Source organism: Triturus cristatus, chromosome 11 (assembly GCF_964204655.1).
Source record: "Triturus cristatus chromosome 11, aTriCri1.1, whole genome shotgun sequence".
Lineage (NCBI taxonomy): Eukaryota > Metazoa > Chordata > Amphibia > Caudata > Salamandridae > Triturus > Triturus cristatus.
Genome location: NC_140594.1, coordinates 795,754,086 through 795,774,586, shown reverse-complemented (window position 1 = coordinate 795,774,586; position 20,501 = coordinate 795,754,086). Strand labels below are relative to the sequence as shown.

The 20,501-nt window shown below is 45.6% G+C and overlaps 1 protein-coding gene across 1 annotated transcript in view; it reads right to left on the bottom strand.

Annotated features, from left to right (window-relative positions):
- The window catches only part of LOC146785455 (calcium-activated potassium channel subunit alpha-1-like), a 1,319,298-nt gene that overhangs the window by 870,226 nt on the left and 428,571 nt on the right, over positions 1-20,501 (bottom strand). Inside the window, exon 15 of the mRNA XM_085633050.1 lies at positions 7,168-7,257. Within this exon, the coding sequence (XP_085489176.1) occupies positions 7,168-7,257 (90 nt within the window). The remainder of the gene's footprint in view (positions 1-7,167; positions 7,258-20,501) is intronic.

The following is a 20,501-nucleotide window of genomic DNA, read 5'->3' as shown; positions in this document are numbered from 1 at the left end:
GTATGGTGTGTTTGATGCACAATCCCGGAAAAGGCACCCCCACTCCACCTGGTCATTTCGCTCCTCCTGCTTGTCCCTTTGAGGTTATCCAGCTAGACTTTATCCATATGGAGAGATGCAATAACCTGAAGTATGTTTTGGTTGTGGTTTGCGCGTTCTCCAGATGGATCGAGGCCTATCCTCTTAAGGATAATACTGCCCTGTCCACAGCGAAAATCCTGTTAAAGGAGTATTTTCCTAGGTATGGAATGCCGCGGATTGTGTGGTCGGATAATGGAAGTGAGTTTGTGGGGAGTGTAATGCAGAGTGTGTGTAAGGGCCTTGGAATTCGTCAGAAATTCCACAGTGCCAACCATCCTCAGGCAGCGGGTTTGGTTGAAGGGTACAATGGTACCCTGAAGCTGAAACTCGCTAAGATTCAAGCTACGACTGGTCTGTCATGGCCTGACGCCTTGCCTTTGGCTCTCCTATCGACCAGAGCAACTGTACACTCTCGAGTAGGGCTCAGCCCATATGAGATTGTGTTCGGTCGCCCTGCGAATATTTGGGGAGTCCCGAGACCTAGGGCTTTTGATAGTCTCGAATATCCAATGTTGATCGATTATTTGTACGATTTGACCACTAAACTACGATTAATTCATCAACAGGTCTTTGAAGCTCTACCAGCGCAGACAGAGGGTCCTGGACATCAGCTCCGGCCAGGTGACTGGGTTGTTACCCGAAACTTCGGTCGGAAGCGTAACTTGGAGCCAAGATTTGTCGGACCCCACCTAGTCTTGTTGACAACGAGGACAGCGGTTCGACTGGAGGGCCGGAAGAATTGGGTCCATGCCAGTCACACGAAGAAGGTACCGATCCCCTTACCAACCGACGGTTGGGTGAGAACTGGGATTTCGACTGAAGAAACTGAGACTCCTTCGCGTTTTGTGCCATTTAGTGACGCTCAACTTGTGGAGGAGGATTCGGCATTGCCAGATCCACAGGTGGAGTCATCAGTAGCAGAGAACCCAAGGTCCGACTCATCATCTTTTTCATCGAACACTGTTGCGCCAGCTGAACAATTGTTCGTAGAGCAAACTCGACCTGGAAGAAGTCGATACTTTCTTCGTTCAAGGACTTCAAGGACTAATAAAAATTGACAATATAGTGGTTTTGACATTACGCATATTATGGACAATTACATCCTTTCTTTTTGAGTTTTTGTGCTTTCCACTGCTAAGAGACTTGTAGTAAAATTTGAACGTTTCGAGGAAACCTCGCCATCCGGGTTACCGTAGGGCCGTGCGGGTACTTCTTTCTGTTTAGCAGGTTTCTGACGCTAGGTTGGTTACTTTTGTCGATCTCTGGGAACTCCTGGGGATTGATAATCGCTACTCAGAACGAAGTGCGTCAAGTACGTGACGGACGGTTTGTAGAGGATGGCATTCTCTAAGCTGATGGAAGAAGAAAGGGTGTTGGCACAGAGATCAGAGTTATGGAGGGTGGTACGAACAAAATGTTTTCTGTTTCAGGTGTTTCTATTGTTCCTAACTGTATCTATGATATTGGTGGGTGGAGTGTATTTCGGAGTATCGTTGTTCTTGCCTTCTGTTTCACCTACCTCTTCTCTTAACCTAAGTTCCCTCACCACTGTCTCCCCACATTCCTTTCATCCTTTGCCTCAACATGAGCAGGTTAGACGTGCGGAATTCATGAATAATTCCTTTGTTCAACTCCTACATCAGCATCAGTTGGTGGTGAATACTACCAATTGTTGGGTATGTGGGTTAATGCCACACACTATGGATAGGGGTATTCCGTATTTGGTCCTTCCATACAGCTCCCAGGGTTCAGCTCGAGCATTCCAAACTATGTTCCGCAGTGCACTAGATTCCTACCCCAGTCGAGAGCCACGGTCTGTCAACTTTGGTCCTGGGCCGTACCACAAGCCTTTGGCGATAGCCATAGCAGATCTGGACAGAGATGTTTTCGATGCATCACTCATTCCAGACGAAGAAGTGCAGGCCTATAAGGACCTGAGTGAGACTGAGTATAGTACATCAGTGGGTGATAGGCAGCTTAAGAGCTCGTCCCCTATATGGATTGTACCGCAGCTTGGTAATTTCTGCTTGCAAGGTTTGGGTCGAAATCCGAGAGCACAACTTGGGAACAGTGCTTGCACTGAAACATATGTTTTACCGATGCTCTCCTCCCCTGTTTTTCTGACTGCTAAGGGCACCTATTTTGTGTGTTATGAACGTGCATATACATGGTTACCCCGCGACTTCTCGGGTACCTGTTATATTGCGAATCTCTTACCTCCGACCTTCACAGTTGCTTCGGACTACCACAAAACTAGAGTCGTGAGAGGCGTCATTAGCAAAGAGGATACTGCTGGTCAAGAAGCAGGAGACTTCTTTAAGGGTTTCTTGCCGTTTTGGGGACCTATGGTTAATAGTAGGAACCTAAGACAGTTGACCCGTGTGGTTGAATCGACTGCTAATATTACTGCAAATGCCCTTGGTAATCTGACAGCTGAACTACAGGCGGATAGACTCATGACGTTGCAGAACCGTATGGTTCTAGACGTCGTTCTTGCAGATAGAGGGGGCGTGTGTAAAATTATCCATTCAAGTTGTTGCATTTTTATTCCTGACAATGCTCCAACTGTTTACCAAGCCATCTCGAAGTTGCACAAGATTTCCGAGTCCATACACGTGGATGAAGGTAATTGGACGCTCCTAGGATGGTTTTGGGGTCTGATGTCAACCTGGGGTTGGAAGATTCTAATGATCGTAGGGGCTGTTGTAGCGTTTCTGTTCACGTGTTGTCTTTGTGTACAGTGTGGTCCTGCCTTATGTGGCCTATGTGCTGCGACGTGTATAAGGCGGCCATCTGTTACCAAGGAGACGTTGATGAATAGAATGATGTTCCAGCAGCATCTGAACGATCTGATGAATATTGATATAGATTCTGATCTTGACTAGTGCTTGCCTACATGAGGGCAAAAGGAGCGTCTGAGGTTCCGTGTGAGACGGGACGGCACTTTTTGAGTGGTGACGAATATGGACGAGTTTGGTATCTATGAACCGCAAATGACGAGTATAGTGGGTGTACGAAGTTTCGCAACACAGCCACGTATGGTTCGCCTCATTTTTGGGTTCGTTCATCCGAACCCTCGGGTTCCATTTTAGATACAGCGTCCATTTTGTTTCTTGCCCTCAGGTAGCCAGCGAACGGGCTTTTTGTCCGCTCTGTGACCCTGGGACTCTCAAGCTTGCACGAAGGACACGTGTTTCTTTGAGGTGACTTTTACGATGAGGGGAATGACACGAGTGAGGCAGATGGCCCCGCTCAAGGCCCATCTTGCCGCTCCGGTCTATTGTTACAGTCACGCATACATTAGACACGAGGTCTTTGATCCCTCTATCGAGTTTCCTTTATTGCCCCTAACACTCTTTTCTAACCTGTTGTGCATCCTTGTCTTTTCCTTACATCTGTTTTTCGTCCTTCCTTAATGCGTTTATGGTTGGGAGGAAATGTGTTTATTGCGGAGGGAATATGTTTTTACAGTTGGGAACCGGCAGGACTGTTGTAATTATGTTCCGGCCTCCTGAAACATGAATGCGACCCTTTTTGAAGTTTATTGTGGGAACTGAGTTGTATCCTTTGTTCGCCATACTGTGCTATGGCAAAAACGTGTATAAAAGGAGCGACCCACTTCTACGAATTTGAAGCAGTCTCCGAGAACCTACACGTTGTGTACTTCTTGTGACTTCTGTATCCCTGCAGTAATAAACGCTGATCTCTGACGTCGCTGGAAGTGTCCCGTGTCTCTGTGTTTGGTACGCCAGAACAGGTAACCCACGAAGGTTTCAGGTGTTGTTCCCTGGCACCGCTGGGTCTTAAGAATAACCCAGTCCTTCAGGACGCCGCAGTACAGGTAAGTGGTTTTTATTTTACTTTTCATTAAAGTCTAATTCATTGTTAATAGGGGGGGTAGAGGCGGGTGGCAGAGCGGAGCGGAGTTCCACAGAGTTTGTTCCCAAGTCCGTGGACCTCCGAGTAGTCCTCTACGGCAACTACGCCCAGGATTATTGTGCTCCAGCGCATGGGAAAGGACAGGAATGCACCATATTCCATTAAATATGACACATTCCTGCCCTTTCCCTGCAGGCAGCGCAGTTAGGTGACTTGCTGTGCTGCGCTGCACCACACCCTCTTAAATATTCTCTTGAGTGTTGTATATCAGGGCACATCTGAGTCATGTTTTGTACAAGGGCACATAGTTGGCCCTTTAGAGGGTGCCCAGTAATGTACTAGTGTTGCTCACAGTGGAGTGAGATGAGAGGAGAATGTCAATAAGCTTCATGTTATGTGTAGCACTTTCAGCCAGTGCTTAGATTTGTGGCTAGTGTCAGTTTGCATCTGGGCATTTTTAAGCCAATATTTTTAATTGTATACACAATACTGCAAGTCCCAGAGTGCAAAGGTTTGTTGGGTAATATCCAGAACTGCCCGCAACTGTTATAGAATGCGTTGGCCACTTCATAGCTATGACCATGAAGAGATGAAATTAAAAAGCATAATCTTATTATAATAATTAGAAGTTTTTTGCTTTTCTAAAAAGATACTTTCTCCAATATGACAGTAAGACATCTTTTTTTTGCTGCTGTACAGTTTCCTTAGCTTTTCTTAATGGCTCACAAAATGTCTCTTACATAAAAGTTTTGAAGATTTTCATTTACTCTCCTCCTCGAACAGTGTTTGCTACACAAACATAATAAATTAACGTAGTTGTCTAACTGGAAATATTTCTTTGAAAACCATATTGCTTTTGCAATAGAACTAACCCTATGAAAACAGCAAATGCTGTTCAAAGAACATAGGCCTGGGTTTTCAAATAAATCATGTAACGCAACACAACAAGTGGATACCAACAAGGAAGTGAAGCTGTTCTGCTCTCTCCCTGTGCTGGTGTACTTTATGCTGACATGCACCAACTCAACCACTCTTGCACCATAGTGCAAAGGTGTCTGCATTGCGGTCAGCATAACTTTTGTGCAGGAATTGGACCCTTCCTAATTTTTATGCAAGAAGTAGACCTTTTCTGCACAAAAAATATACTAAAAAGCAAATTCCTCTTTGCGTGTGCACTGCAGAATAAAATACACATACAAAGAAGGAAACAAATGAGGAGAAAAAAATATATTTCTCCTCGTTATGCCGGCCCCATGGAGGCACGGGATTTTGGTGCAAATCCATGAGTACAAGTCTTTGTGGATATGGATCTTTGTCAAAATCCATGGGTGGGTGCAAGGGAATGCCCATGTACCATCTATGGAATGCACCCTTGATGCATTATGCTGCATTTGTTACTTTGTGTTATGATCCAAAGCAAATTTTGATTTGCATTAGTTTGGAAAATACCAACCCAAAAGTTTGCATTGGTCTGCGTTCAAAAAGTAATGCAAACCCGACGCAAATTGTTTGTAAATCTGGGCCATAGTGTGGAAGCAAATATCCATAGCTTGACTCTGGCAGCACAACAAATCTTAAAAGTCAGCATTACCATTTCATAAGCTACAGTTCAAATACAATATTATCTCCACTAGACGTTGGAACAAAAATAGTTTGGTAATTCGTTGGTCAGCCTGACAGTATGCCTAGAATGTATTCGTGAAACAATAATTTACACATAATCCTCGTAAGATTCAGTCGATCTCTGCCGAAACTACTACCTTAAGTTTATTTGTATGGAGTTGTGGTAGAATTGAAAAAAAAAGGATGCATAGTGGTCAATAGCTGAAAAAAAAGATTCCTGTTGCATGGAAGCGGAAAGGGTTAAGGTGTCACACCATGGATTATTCAAACTATTGAAATTCTAAATACAAGAAATGGCTGTAACATTGTTAAATTTGAAACTATCATTGTTTCAGCAGCAGCCGGTGCAGGTAAGAGCGATGGGCCAGGTTGGGTGGGAGGATTCGACAACCACCATGAGGGAAAATTAAATAAATAATTCATTTTCCCTCGCTGTCTGGCGATATTCCCTCCCCCCCCCACCCGGTCCCACTGCTCTTACCTGCACGGGCCATTGCTGCATTGTTTTATCCTAAAATATCTTGGAATGTCAATAGGCCATAAACACATTGGAAGATGTTTATCAGATACTGACATGTTTACAAATATGCTACCTCTCTAAAATAAAAGAAGCACAACATATATACACAAATCTGGAATACGTTTGGAAATTAACATCCTCAGAACAAAATAATAATATCTTGTCCTTTACATAGGGCTAAATGGCCCAATTTTGCCAATTTCAGCCAATGTAAATCACATGTGCTGCTGTTACTCCAATTAATGTTGTACAATGTGTTGACTTCAGAAGGATAAAAGGCTGAGTTGGCCTCACTTGTATTTGAACGCCAATTGGAGGAAAAGAAGGGTAACGTTAGAAATTAGAATGGAGGGTGTGCAGCCAGAATATCAACCACATAATATCAATAGGACACAATATCAAAAATAATACAATTGACCTGTCTAGATTGCCTATAGTTAACTGCACATATATGTACCTATGCGATACATATTTCATGAAGGTATGCAGATGTTGAGTTAGGAGAATTGCATCTATACCTCCGTTTATGCAATTACCTTTATATATTCTGTCCTCGATATTCTTGTACCACAATATTCTTGGGGTCAAAATTCAGCAGTACAATCTAATGAAGGAAACATGCTACTAGTAGTGAAATAGTATTTTCCCCATAAACAACAACAATAGCCCCTGGACACAGTGCTTAATGTGTGTACAATGAAGGGCCAGTGCCAAAGATATTTCTTGGGAGTCCACTGCTGTTGTCGCCACCCCAGCTGCTACCCCTGCTGCCAAATGCGAGTGAAAGCAGTAATTATCTGCTAGTTTGAAAAAGTATATATTAAATTGCCAAGGAGGAATTGTGCTAAAAAAGGCACATAGCGCTGCCATGTGGTGGATAACTATGTGCTGGCGTTTAGATAAAGGTGCCGTGCAAAGCCCTGGCTCACACCGGCACAAATTAAGCACTGTATAGACATTTTAAGGCAGCAACTTAACAATTAAAACAAATAGTACAGCTTGCAATGGTAATGGCTGCCCTTTGACCTTACGGCATAAAGGATGCTATCTTCCAGGGTACGTACCTGCTAACCGCCTCCTCTGAATTCGCGATGAAGAAGCCCAATGTGTTCGGAGCGATTCGCACCTCTGGGGAAGGGTTGACAATAATGCAACTAAAAGCCATTTTGAAAACACAAACAAAGCACAAGCAGATCAGCGCCATCAAAAACCCAGCATCCGCGGTTCATTTTCTTCATTACTTGTATTCGTTTTTTATATTAATTCATCTTAACTTTGTGATCCTGAAATGGCAAGGCATGCGCCACCACCACTCAGTAAAATTTATGGCGTTTATTTCTCAAAATTAAGCATTTCATTTTCCAGAGCAGACGACTAACTAGGCAAATATGTGCTCCTATTCCCCTCTGTCCCTGTTCCAAATTCGTCATTAAGAAGTGTTCTCTCTTCCCATTAAGGACATCAATATTACTAAGGAATCCAGGACCTGAAGCTTGGCAAGTCGCGGCCTGTCACGGGTAACGGATAACATCTTTGCCTCAGTGCACTTAGAAGATGGATACATCACTGAGCACCCGGGGCATAACGTCCCAGGCTGCTCTTCTTAAAATACAGATGCTATAAAACATGTGCAGTCAGGCGCGCAACACCCATTGGGCTCACCGGGCTTCAGTTCCCCCCCCCCCCCCCCCCCCTCATGTGTGTCAGCCCGGCTGAGACAGCCTCGCGGGCTGGCGTCCGTCTAATTGCAGCCGGACCCGAGTACTGCACAGGTCTTTAAAAGACCATTTACTCGTTAATGAGGCTTTTGTTGTGTTTTCCCCTTCTTACAGCCACTCTGCCTATGGCTGGAAGACTTAGCCCCCCCCGAAATCTTTTTCAGCCCCCGCCCGAAATTTGGCTCTAGTTGCCCGCCTGTGTGCAGTTGCGTTTAGTGATGAATGTGACCAGCGTTAGTGGCGTGATACTAGGGGGCATATTTACAAGGCCCTATCGCCACGGGAATGTCACTTTTTACGACGTTCATGTGGCGATGGGGCCTCGCCTTATTTCCAAGGCAGAGTTAAGCCACTTAACATGGCTTAACGCCGCCTTGTAAATAAGGCCCCCCTTTCACGCAACACTTAACGTGAAAGGGTGCGCAATGGGTGTTGCGGTGGGCGTTCCACCCCAACACCCATTGATTATGACGCTGCCCCCTATTTACAAGGGAAGCGTAAATAGGAAGCAGCGCCAGAATTAAGTCCAGGGAAAACCTGGTCTTCACCTGGCGCAAAGAGGAGAAATGTTTAATTTCTCCTCGTTTTTTCCAATGATTTTTTGTGTACAGGAAGGTCCCCCTTCCTGCACATAAACAATCATTTGTAAAAAATGCAGTGTTGGAACTTCGATGTGTGCTGCATTAAGCACACACATAGAAGTTACAAAATGGCATTTAAAGATTGCTTATGCGCAGGAAGCGGGACCTTCCTGCACATAAACAGTCATCTCCTGCATGCAGACACCCTTGCACTATGGTCCAAGGGTGCCTGCGTTGGCGCTAGGCTGCTAAGTGTAGCGCCAGCGCAGGGGGAAACACAGGCTGCACCATATTCTTGTAAATATCGTGCAGCCCTGCGTTTCTGAAGTGGGGGAGTGATGCGTTAAGCCAGGAAGGCTAACGCCTCACTCCCCCACTTCCCTTATAAATTTGCGTCTAGGTTTGTAATTGGAGCTGTGCATAATCTGTGCATACCTCAACCCACTACCTCGGAATCATGCAGCATTTGGGGGAAATTGCACACAATTGTGCGAGGCACAAAAAAAGGGTTTTAGCTGATATCTTGTGTGACTTTTCTTGGCAATGGTTTATCTTGCAAAGAAAAGTTGCTTGAGATACAGGTCGGAGTCTGCATAATGAAAATTGCACATGGGTCCATTTGTAAGCAGTCCAGTGTGTAAAAATCAAGCTGCCACCTCAATAGGGCAGGCTGTTTTCCCAGGATGTAGACACTGCATATAATGGGCTATATACACTCTAAGGGAAATCAATTTTAAATGTATGTTTGTGAGTACATTTACCTTACTCACACTAGACCAGAATTCACACAGGGATTCCTGGCAAACAAAGTCTCATTTATGTGTACAGAGTTCTCTGCCATAACTACAGAGTTCTTTGCAACTGTAATCTCATTTAAGGTGTGAACAAATGGGTGTACCAAGGCAAGACTAGCCTTTGAAACTTGTGAATTCTCACAAATATGTATGTTTGTGGGTATTCACAAACTATCCTCATTCTCTTCTCCAACCTGGAGTGGGCAGGGCTTTTTACACCAGCCAAGGGCTGACATATACCCTTTTCCGGGGTGGGAAGGTGAATGGCTCACCCTTAGATGTGGTGGGGGCATAGAGAAAGTTGTTTCTTTACAGGGAAAATATTTGGAAATTTGGAATTTGCTGAGGGGATCATTTTTCCCTTATGTGGAGTTCTCCGCTGAGTAAAATGACATACACTGGGAATGGGACTCCGTTGGGAATGCCACATGATCTTCCCAGAAGTATGCATTGAAATCTGTGCCGGGTACAGGTTTACATGAGTACTCCTGGGAATGTTTCTGAATTTCCAGAAATTTCCAGAAATTACTTCCAAGCAGATATCCCTGCCTATAATGTTCAGACTCTCTTTGTGAAAGGGTCCACTGTGATTAGGTGCTTCAAACCCTTTTCTTTTAAAGTTCAATATCATAATCTATCTGCATAAGAAGTGACATCACTGGATTTCCAATCATCCATATGCACGAGAAGTGACGTTACTGGGATTTCCATCATCCATCTGCACAGATAGTAATATTACTCCTACACCCTCACAGGACCTACTAAATGTCTGCTAAAGGGAAGCTCTTCTGTGCCTGCGCCCACCATCAGGAAACCTGGTCCTTGTCTCCTCCTCTGCTACCCTGCTGTGATGATCCGTGCCCTCAACCACATCTGCTGATCCCCACAATGCTGCCTTGCTGCTCCATACAACACAGAGGGAGTGTTCTCATGCACTCTCTGCAAGTTTTGGTACACTTACTCACACCCAACATTCACTGCACCCACACCCACCAACAAATTTCAACACCCAACTCTTTGAAACGTACACAGTTCTGGAACCACTCACACAACACTCCCTACTCGTGTGCATGTTCATCAACACCTGCTCACTCACTGAACACACCACAGAGATCTGGGACCTTCTGCACAACAATGCCCCAGATCTGCTTTTCCGCACAGAAACACAATCTGGTTGAACACTGCTTAAGGACCTGACATCTCCTCAGCCATCTCTCTGGCTACAAGATCGGCAGGCAAGAAGGACTGCACAAACCTGGAGGCGAAACTGCCATCATCCACAAGAACGCCATCAGCTGCACCAACTCCACAGACATGTCTTCATTCAACGTAGAACATCTGTTGTTCAAGAACCACATCAGTGCCAACTTCACCCTAAGTGACACTGTCATCCACAGACAACTGGTACTGTGTAACAACTTCACCATCACAAACTTCGTTGCAACACTCACTAGCAATAACATCCTACTAGGAGACCTGGAAGACCATGCCATCTCCAGCTTAAAAGGGTTCATCAAAGACTATGGGAGCATGAGCCTCACCCAATGGGCAAAGGGACCTACCCATGTCCTGGATCCTATTTTCAACACCTTCAACAGTATCCAAGACGACTAGCCAAAACCTGTGTTCTGGACAGACCACACCCTCATCAGGTTCAGCATCCCCGTCTCAGTCCCACACACATGAACAATCACCAGATCAGCCCGCTGAAAATAGAACAGCATCACTTACAAATACTGGAACACCCCTTAAAATGCCCCATAACCTGAACACAGCAACTGCCTTCCCAAAAGCCATCAAGAATTTCAACAATCGGATCGCCTCCTGTGCTGACTGCCTGGCCCCCCTCAAACTCAGCAATACAACACAATCTAGGCCCAGGCCAGTTGGTACACAGAGGAACTCAGAATGATGAAATGACACTGCAAACAGATGCAGTGCAAATTGAGAATGAGCAAGGAGAAATCAGACAGGAGTACGTTCAAATCTGTCTTGAGAAGTTACCACCAAATGACCCAGACTACCAAATGCACCACTATGGCAGACGGCTATGATGCCAGCACCAGCAGAACCAAAGAAATCTTCGCCATGGTGAAGGATTTCACTGAACCAGTGACCTCCTCCAACTAGATCAACCAATTTTAGGACCTCTGCAAAAATCTCTCTCAATTCTTCAGCAACAAAAATGACTGCTATTTATATTAATTTCACTCCGCAAAACACCTCCTGACCTTACCCAAAGAACCAATATTAACCAAATGGCCTGTCATCACCCGAGAAGAAACCTCTACCACCATGAAGTCCAACCACTCAGGGGCCCCATAGGGACCCTGCCCATACCACACCTACTCCAGAGGTTTGAAATCCATCAGCTCCATGCTTGAACCAATTCTGAATGCCTCCACCTCTTTAGCGACCTTCTCAGATGCTTGGAAACATGCAACTGTCCTCCCAATTCTGAAAAAACCCTCAAAGGGTCCTTCAATGCTCGTCACCTAAAGACCAATTTCTTTGCTGCGATTTTGGACCAAGGTCTTATAGAAAATTGAAAACAGTCCACGCTAAATACCTCAATGATCACCAACTCCTCCACATCACTCAGTCTGGTTTCAGACCCAACCACAGCATGAAAATGGCCCTTATTGCCACCACCGATTTAAATCTGCATGACTGGACAAAGGAGACACAGAAGCGCTCATCCTCCAGGCCCTCTGCGCATCTTTTGACAATGTCTCCCATCCACATTCAACACTTACATGACATTGGAATCCAAGGACATGAACTGTGATGGATTTGCTCCTTCTTCACTGGAAGGACCCACAACAGCTGGCCTGGCACTGTACTCCTTGGATTCCCATGCTTTGTCTGATGAGTTCCACAAGGATCCTTCCTGAGCCCAGCCCTTTCAATGCATACACAATTCCTCCAACCAGCATCATCCACTCTCACAACATCAATGTCCTCTCCTAGGCTAACGACATGCAACTCATTCTCTCCCTCATGGACAAGACACTCAATATCCAGTTCAAATTCAATGCCTGCATGACTGAAATCGCCCAATGGGTGAAGATCAACTGTCTTAAGGTGAATACCGACAAGACCAAAATAGTGATCTTCGGGAAGAGCACTTCACCGTGGGACTCGACCTGGTGGCCAACAGAGTTAGAACTGACACACACCTACAACACCCACACCAAGAGCCTCTGGACCTTCACTGACAGCAAACAAAACATGACCACCCAAGTCAACACTCACCGTCTCATGCTTTCATGCTCTGAATATGCTGAGGTAAATGTTCAAATGACTTCTAAGCAGCACTCAGAAGAATGTAACATACCCCTCTATCACAAGCAAGCTGGACTACGGAAACAACCCCGTGCTGTGACCAACAAATAACTAACCAGAAGTCTGCAGACAATCTGTAAATCAGTTGCGCGAATCACTCTCAACCTCCCACTCTGCACTCACATCACACCATACCTGAAGGAGCTCCATTGGCTCCCTATACACAAACAAGCACAATTTAAACTCCTCACACACACCTTCATGGCATTACAAAACACTGTCCCAGTATACCTCAAAGATCACTTCAGCTTTCACAAACCTTCCAGGCACCTCCGCTCGTTCATTAACATTATATTGTTTGTCCTGTCCTCTACTTGCGCTAGCGTAACTTTGGCTGCTTAGCACCAACAGGCAGGCAGGATTTTTTTTGTGGAAAAAGGGACACCTTCCTGGACAAAAACAATCCTCTGACACTTAGAAAAAAGTAGGAGAAATATAGATATTTCTCCTCAGTATGCCTCCCTAGGGAAGGCATAGCATTTTGACTGGGAATGTACCAAAATCCATGGGTGGTTGCAGGGTAACTACAGCACTCTACCCATGGATCGCCTATTTGGGGCAGACACAAGACACTTTGCCTGTGAAATGTATGCATGTCTTTTAGAATATATTTCTGACTGTCATGTAAAACAAAAAGGTGGTGACCCAAAAATGTATTAAGTTCTATGGTGTTCCTCAGTGGATATCTTGACCTCTGTAAAGTGAAATTGCCATGTTGTGGGTTAGCCATCCTGTCACCATGTTCGATACCAGCATAGCAACCTTATTAGAGAGCCTTGCGGTATACCTGTGGGTCTTTAAAATATTTCTGTTTTAAGACCTGTTGCTACCTATCTTGTGATTCATGAAGACAGTGACTACAAATTTGGCTTCAGTTTTAAGTAGTTCATTAGTTTATACTTTATTGTATAGAGGCAGAAGAGATGAGGGCTGGTTCTTTAGAGCCTACACAGGGTTGGTTTACATCACAGGTTCTCATAGTACGGCCCACGGGCCGCCAGCGGCCAGGCAAGCCTTCCTTGGCGGCCCACGGACCTTGTGTTTTAAAATAAATAAATAAATAGTGTTAGAAAACACTGCCGGTTGCAACAGCCTGGATTCTGAGGCTCTGCTCTGTGGGGCCGGGGGATTCCAGTGATTGTCAAAGTGGAGACGCAGGGGCGCTAAGAGGTGAAATACAACAAAGCTTTATTATAGCCTTATAGCCCGCCGTAGCGGGCTATACCGGCTGTTAAAGGCCCGCTGCAGCGTTAAAGGCCCGAGCCGAAGACGAGGGACTTTAACAAAGCAGAGGGACTTTAAAAGCCGGTATAGCCCTGCTACGAAGGGCTATAAGGCTATTAGAACATTCTGCCACTAGAGGGCAGAATGTTCTAACAAAACAAAGCCTTCAGGGAGCGTGAGGGGATTGAAATCCCTTCAGGCTCCCTGAAGACTTTGTTCACAGCCAGAGCTGTGAACAAAGAAACATTGGAATGTTGGTGCTCCGGGCTTATACCAGCCATAATAAGCCCGGAGCACTCCATTGTTTTCAATGGAGCTCCCAACATTCCAATGTTCTAATAACATGTAAATGGTCTTTTAAAGACCTGTGAAATACTCGGGTGCGGCTGTGTGTGTGTGTGCTGGGAAGCTGTCTCGGCCCGGGCTGAGGGTTGACACACACACGGGTGAGATGACAGAGGGAGGGAGAGGGAGGGAGGGAGACAGAGAGAGGCAGTCTGGGGGAGACAGAGGGAGGGAGAAAGAGGCAGAGGGAGACAGAGGGTGACAAAGGGAGGGAGGGAGGCAGAGGGAGGAAGAGGAAGGGAGATAGAGAGAGGGAGGGAGAGAGGAAGGGAGACAAGGAGGGAGCGGGAGACAGAGAGGGAGACAGAAGAAGGGAGCTCGACAGAGGGTGACAGGGAGGGAGACAGAGGGAGAGAGACAGAGGGAGAGGGAGGGAGACAGAGGGAGGTAGAGAGAAAGGGAGAGGCAGGGAGACAGAGGGTGACAGAGGGAGGGAGGGAGACAGAGGGTGACAGAGGGAGAGGAAGGGAGACCGAGGGAGGCAGAGAGGGAGGGAGACAGAGGGAGGGAAGGAGAGGGAGGGGGAGGGAGAGGGAGGGAGAGGGAGACTGGGAGGGAGACAGAGGAAGGGAGACAGAGGGAGGTAGAGAGACAGGGAGAGGGAGGGAGACAGAGGGTGACAGCGGGAGGGAGGGAGGGAGGGAGACAGAGGGTGACAGAGGGAGGGAGAAGAAGGGAGACCGAGGGAGGCAGAGAGGGAGGCAGAGAGAGGGAGGGAGGGAGAGGGAGACTGGGAGGGAGACAGAGGGAGGGAGACACAGGGAGGGAGGGGGAGACAGGGAGGGAGGGGGAGGGAGGGAGACAGAGGGAGGGAGACAGAGGGAGAGGGAGGGAGACAGAGGGAGAGGGAGGGAGACAGAGGGAGGGAGACAGAGGGTGACAGCGGGAGGGAGGGAGGGAGACCGAGGGTGACAGAGGAAGGGAGAGGAAGGGAGACCGAGGGAGGCAAAGAGGGAGGCAGAGAGGGAGGCAGAGAGAGGGAGGGAGGGAGAGGGAGACAGGGAGGGAGACAGAGGGAGAGGGGGAGGCAGAGGGAGGGAGATAGAGGGAGGGAGACAGAGGGAGGGAGATAGAGGGAGGGAGACAGAGGGAAGGAGACAGGGAGAGGGAGACAGGGAGGGAGACAGAGGGAGGGAGACAGAGGGAGGGAGAGAGACAGGGAGGGAGAGAGACAGAGAGGGAGACAGAGGGAGCGAGACAGAGGGGGACGGAGACAGAGGGAGGAGGGCGACAGACGGAGACAGACAGAGGGAGAAGGGTGACAGAGGGAGGAGGGGGACAGAGGGAGGAGGGCAACAGAGGAGGGAAGGAGAGGGAGGTAGACAGAGGGAGGGAGGTAGAGGGAGACAGAGAGAGAGGGAGGCAGAGAGAGAGGGAGACAGAGGGAGGAGGGCGACAGAGAGGGCGGGCGACAGAGGGAGGGAGACAGACGGAGGGAGACAGACGGAGGGAGACAGACAGAGGGAGACAGACAGAGGGAGACAGACAGAGGGAGACAGACGGAGAGAGGGAGGGAGAGAGAGGGAGACAGTGAGAAGGAGAGAGAGAGAGAGATGTGTGTATGCCGGGTCTGGTGGCTCAGTGGACGAAGGCATCTGCTGCAGGGACCTGTGTTCAACCTCATGGTCACCATTTTTTTGCTTTAGCCCCGCCTCTCCCCCTCAGACCCCGCCCCCACCGGTGCGGCCCTCGGCCACAAACCACACTGTAAATTTGGCCCCCGAGAGAAAGTTTGTGAGTGCCCATGGTTTCCATGATGCGGTGTTGGGGGCTTTTTCCATTTATGTCACACATAATTTAAGGCAGAGAACGTGGGCCATTACCAGAACAAACGCAACTCTAACTGCTCCAATTTAGTCTAACTTTAAACATCTATGACACTGCCTATTTGATATGGAGTAAAGAAAGTGCTGAAATGAGTTTCCTCACCTTTCCACCATTGAGTTTATATGCTTATAGTAGGAACACAGTCACAACACTGAATGTTGTGGGATATTTGCAGCACTTAGAAAGTTTTGCTGATAAGCATAAATTGTTAACACGGAGCCCTGTGGCCTTCTGTGATATTGAAGAAGGTACACCAAATGTATTTAAATAAAATTCAGGCAGTGGATGCTAAATTAAAAATAAGATAATATTCAACCTGTGTAGGCGGAGAAACTACACTAGAACTTCATCTAACAGGGCTGATAGTTTCTAACAATGTGTGGTTTGACTAATAACTTCTAGGTACTATGCCAGAACTGGTGCGAGATAGATACATGAAGTCAAGCTAATTTATACCAATGCACACTAATAGTTACCACTCATCAAGGTGTATGGAGTAATATGGGCTGATTGTCCTGAAGAATTTCCATTGACCCAGTTAGGTCACTCGAAAATCGAGAAACATGTTGACTCATATGACATGAAGGGTCATATTCAACCTTCTCATTTTTTAATTTGCCATAAGAAGACACCAATAAATAGGGACAAGCAACAATTTAGATAACGATTGGTATATGGCTTTATGCTCAATTATTAATGCTTTGAATCAAACTCTTCTTCTAACTGGCAGTCACTTTGGGGAGCCTTAAATGATATCTTGGAACCATGTCTTTGAACAGGGAGATGACACTGAGAACTACTTTTGCTGCCTTAAGATAAATATGTTGACCTAATCGAATCAAGATTGAATCAGAGCACTAGCAATGGAAATGTAAAGCTGTGGTGTGATGAAAGGTCTAATTATTCGGAGCACCTTCAGAAGAAAAGAGTTGGGCAAAAGACTGCGTGACCATTAAGATAGAGGTTATGATCTAGATCGAGGCGAGGTTCTACACTGACCTTGTTGGGTTGGGCAGGCTGCCAAGACTTGACAGCCATATTACCAATGGCAACCTGTAATGTGTATTTGTGAAGCTCACTTTCATCCCAACGGTATGCTGGCGCCCACTAGGTATGGGTGCTTAGCTCTTCCTAATGTAGGTTGGTTAATTGAAAGGCCAGGTCTTCAGCTTCTTGTCAAATTCAAGAAGAGAGGAGGAGGCTCTGAAGTGAGGTGGGTGGTGATTCCACGTTTTAGGAGCACTGTAATAGAACACCAATCCTCCTGATCTAGTTCAGTGTATGCATGGAAAGTGTCTGAGTAGGAGTCCTGCAGAGCCAATATGTCTTGGTGGTTGGTCAAAGGAAATGCAACAATTCAGGTTAGAGGGGCATGAGTTGAGTAGTGTGAGGAATTGGAAATGATGAGTATTTGTATGGGGAGCCAGTGGACCTACCTGAGGTGTGGTGTGATGGGAGTTCTGTGTGAGAGCTTGAGGATGAGTCTAGCTGCTAAGTTCTGGATGGTTTGTAGTCTTCAGGTAAGTTGCTTAGTGATCCAGGCATTGGGGGTGTTTCTGTAGTCCAACTTGCTGGTGACTAGGGCTTCAGTGACAGTTGTTCTAGTTTTGCTTAGGAATCATTGAGGAGCTACCTTAATATCTTCAGGGAGTGGCGTCAGGATGGTTTGACAGTTCTGACATGTGCAGTGATGTACAGTTTGCTGTTGATGATGATTCTGAGGTTCCTGTCGTGGGTGCTGTGTCTGGGCCTATGTTCATCCAGCCACCAGTTGGAGTCCCATGACATGGTGCACTTGTTGTTAATTACTGCTTCTGTCTGGTCAGTGTTGAGCTTGAGACAGCTAGCTTTCATCCAGTTAACGACTTCGACCATTCAGGCGGTAAAATTGTTTCCTGTATAGGAGATCTTCTCTGAGATAAAGAGTATGAGTTGAAAGGTTGTTGGATATCACAAACACCTTGTCTTTGAGGGTTTGTGGAAACTTGGGGACAACCTTTTTTTACTGCTGTTCTGTCATACCAAAATAGTCACAAAATATTTGGTGTGGAGCTGTCCGGATTTAGGGGCATTCTTAACCTTGTATTATTTCGCTCCAAATCATTTCTGTCCAATACTTTCCCTTTGGACTATATGGCTGGTGAGCTGCCTTTTGGAAATATTGCATTATATTAAAGAAGGGATAAGCATTCCTTCAGGCGTGTCAAGTACCAGAAGATAAGATGGAGACGTGATTGATTAGATTTTTAACATGCTGTGAATTGTGTGTGATTTTTAACATGCAGATGTGGATGAATGGATTTGAAACTAAATTTGGGACAAAAGTAATGGGAAGGAAGCAAATCACGAAGACAGGTAAGCAGAAAGAACAAAAGCTAAACACTAACTTAAAAAGAGTGAAGGTTAACAACAAATAGAAAAGAAAGATAAAGACATTTTAAAACGTAATCAATATTATTAACATGACATTGAAATAATTTTATTAACCTGGTTTTATGGAAAAACAAGGGAAAACATTTAAAAAATCTAAAATTAAGGAAAAACCTTGGAAAACTTTTAAAAAATCTAAAATTAATCACCAAGAAAATTCTGACGTAATAAATGGTCCCAGATTCATCACATGGAACCTAAAGAGCACCAGTACATGGCTGATGGTGTCCTTGAAGCATTGTAATTGTTGGAAAACCTGAACCAAGGTCTGTTCTTCATCCCTGTTACAGACAACCTCTTCCACTTTCTATATCTCATTCTTACTAACAGATAGTGTCGGTTATTTTTACAATCTTCTGCTTTTAAACATTGGGGACATTATTGTCAACTAGAAAGTCAGCATTTTCAGGTTTGGTGTATTCTGTTGAAAGGCAGAAAGAGGAGAGATTGATGCGCTACTCCTGGAAAGTCCAAACATCCCCTATAATTTGTCAACTCCCTTCCTGCTGTGACTATGTTTTGTGCCACTCCCACTGCACCCAGTGAAAGTTAATTTTTTCCCACTTAAGTGGAACAGAAACAAAAAATATAGGGCAATAAAGAAATGCTACTGAGGGTTCAACTTGAATAGTATGTACAAGGGTGTCAATTGTGGTGGGTCAGCATTTGGAACCAACTGGTAAGTGAGAGTTCCAGCCGGCCTCATCACACCCCCAGGAAGGGGGGTCAGTGTAACCTTCCCTGCCATATTATGAGCTATCAGTAGGAGGAGAGGAAGAGGAGAACAAAATTGAATCAGATATGAGAGATACCACACCACTACAGTCTTGGGCTGAGCTAAGGACAAAGAGGGCCAGCTTTCTATGCCAGCCATGTTCGGTGTGTATTGTCAGAAGCTGCATGTTGGGCTCACAGGAGAGTGTATATTGGAAAAGCTAATTTCAAATAGGGAGGGATATCAGTCCTTGTTCTAGGACATTAATAATATTTCTGTGTCCCTTTTAAATCTCGGCTTTTATTTACTCTGCACCCCTTGGACAACAATTGCCTTTTCCAGTGATGTGGCTGACTGTCTTGATCCCTGCTGTTGTTGCTGGCATTTGCTATTTTGGAGGGGCCCTGCAGGCCCATGATCCTGCATGCTTTTCTGAGTTGCATGCAATGTTCATTCCCCTTGTTTGTAAAGAAAAGTCTAACTTGATGCCCCACCTGTATTGGATCAATTCTTGGCATAGAAAGACTGTGGCATTGTTAAAATATTTGTGGCTGAGCAGGGCTGCAGATGCTAGGTCCTAGAAGAGAGAGATTTTGTCAATGATTAAGGAGATCGAGCCCACCATCCTTGCTCCCACCATGTTTCATTCTTTCACTTTGAAGAAGTGTACACTGGACAGTACATCTGGTGGTAACTTTTGGCACATATAGTTAGGCGAAGAAAACTCAAAGCATGAGCTCAAGCTTGATGTACGTGTTTTATCCCGCCATAAGAATACGTTGAAAAGGGTCTCTGACATGAGTTTCCATATTAAAGGCAAGAACCAGCACTTTAGAGGTGTCCTCCTCAGTGCTGATACGTGTTTGGAGGTGTTAACTCCCTGATTTGTGCTGTTCTATATGGTTGTCTGGGATTTCTGTCACCCTGAGGGTCTTCTTTTGGAACCTCCTCCAGAGCACAGCAAGGACACATCTTATTGGGTCCTCGTCCTGACCACAACTCTCCAATTTTGTTTTGAGTGTAGGGCTTATCATTTCTGTCGCCAGTAAACTGCTTAATTTGGAAATCTCAAATTGTGCCAAAATATTGTCTATCTGGCTTTGCTGAGTCTTATAGTCAGTAGGAAAAATGTATCCATAGTATTAAACATTTTTTTAAAATTTAGTCTGAGTGAGTAATGATCTTATTTTTGTTCGGGCCCTGATTGAGGATTTTTTTTTTTTTTTAATTTAGAATTAACGGCCTGAGTGAAAAGTGTGCTCACTTTCTTCATAACTCAAGTACTTTGTTGTCTGTGATTGCTTTCCTTTCTCCTATTCTCTGTGATTTGCAGCTGAGTGTTTTTTGTAATCGAGTCTTGCATGGCAGTCTCAAGCTCTTTTCAGATACTGTTTGATTGAAACTACCCATGTCATTTCT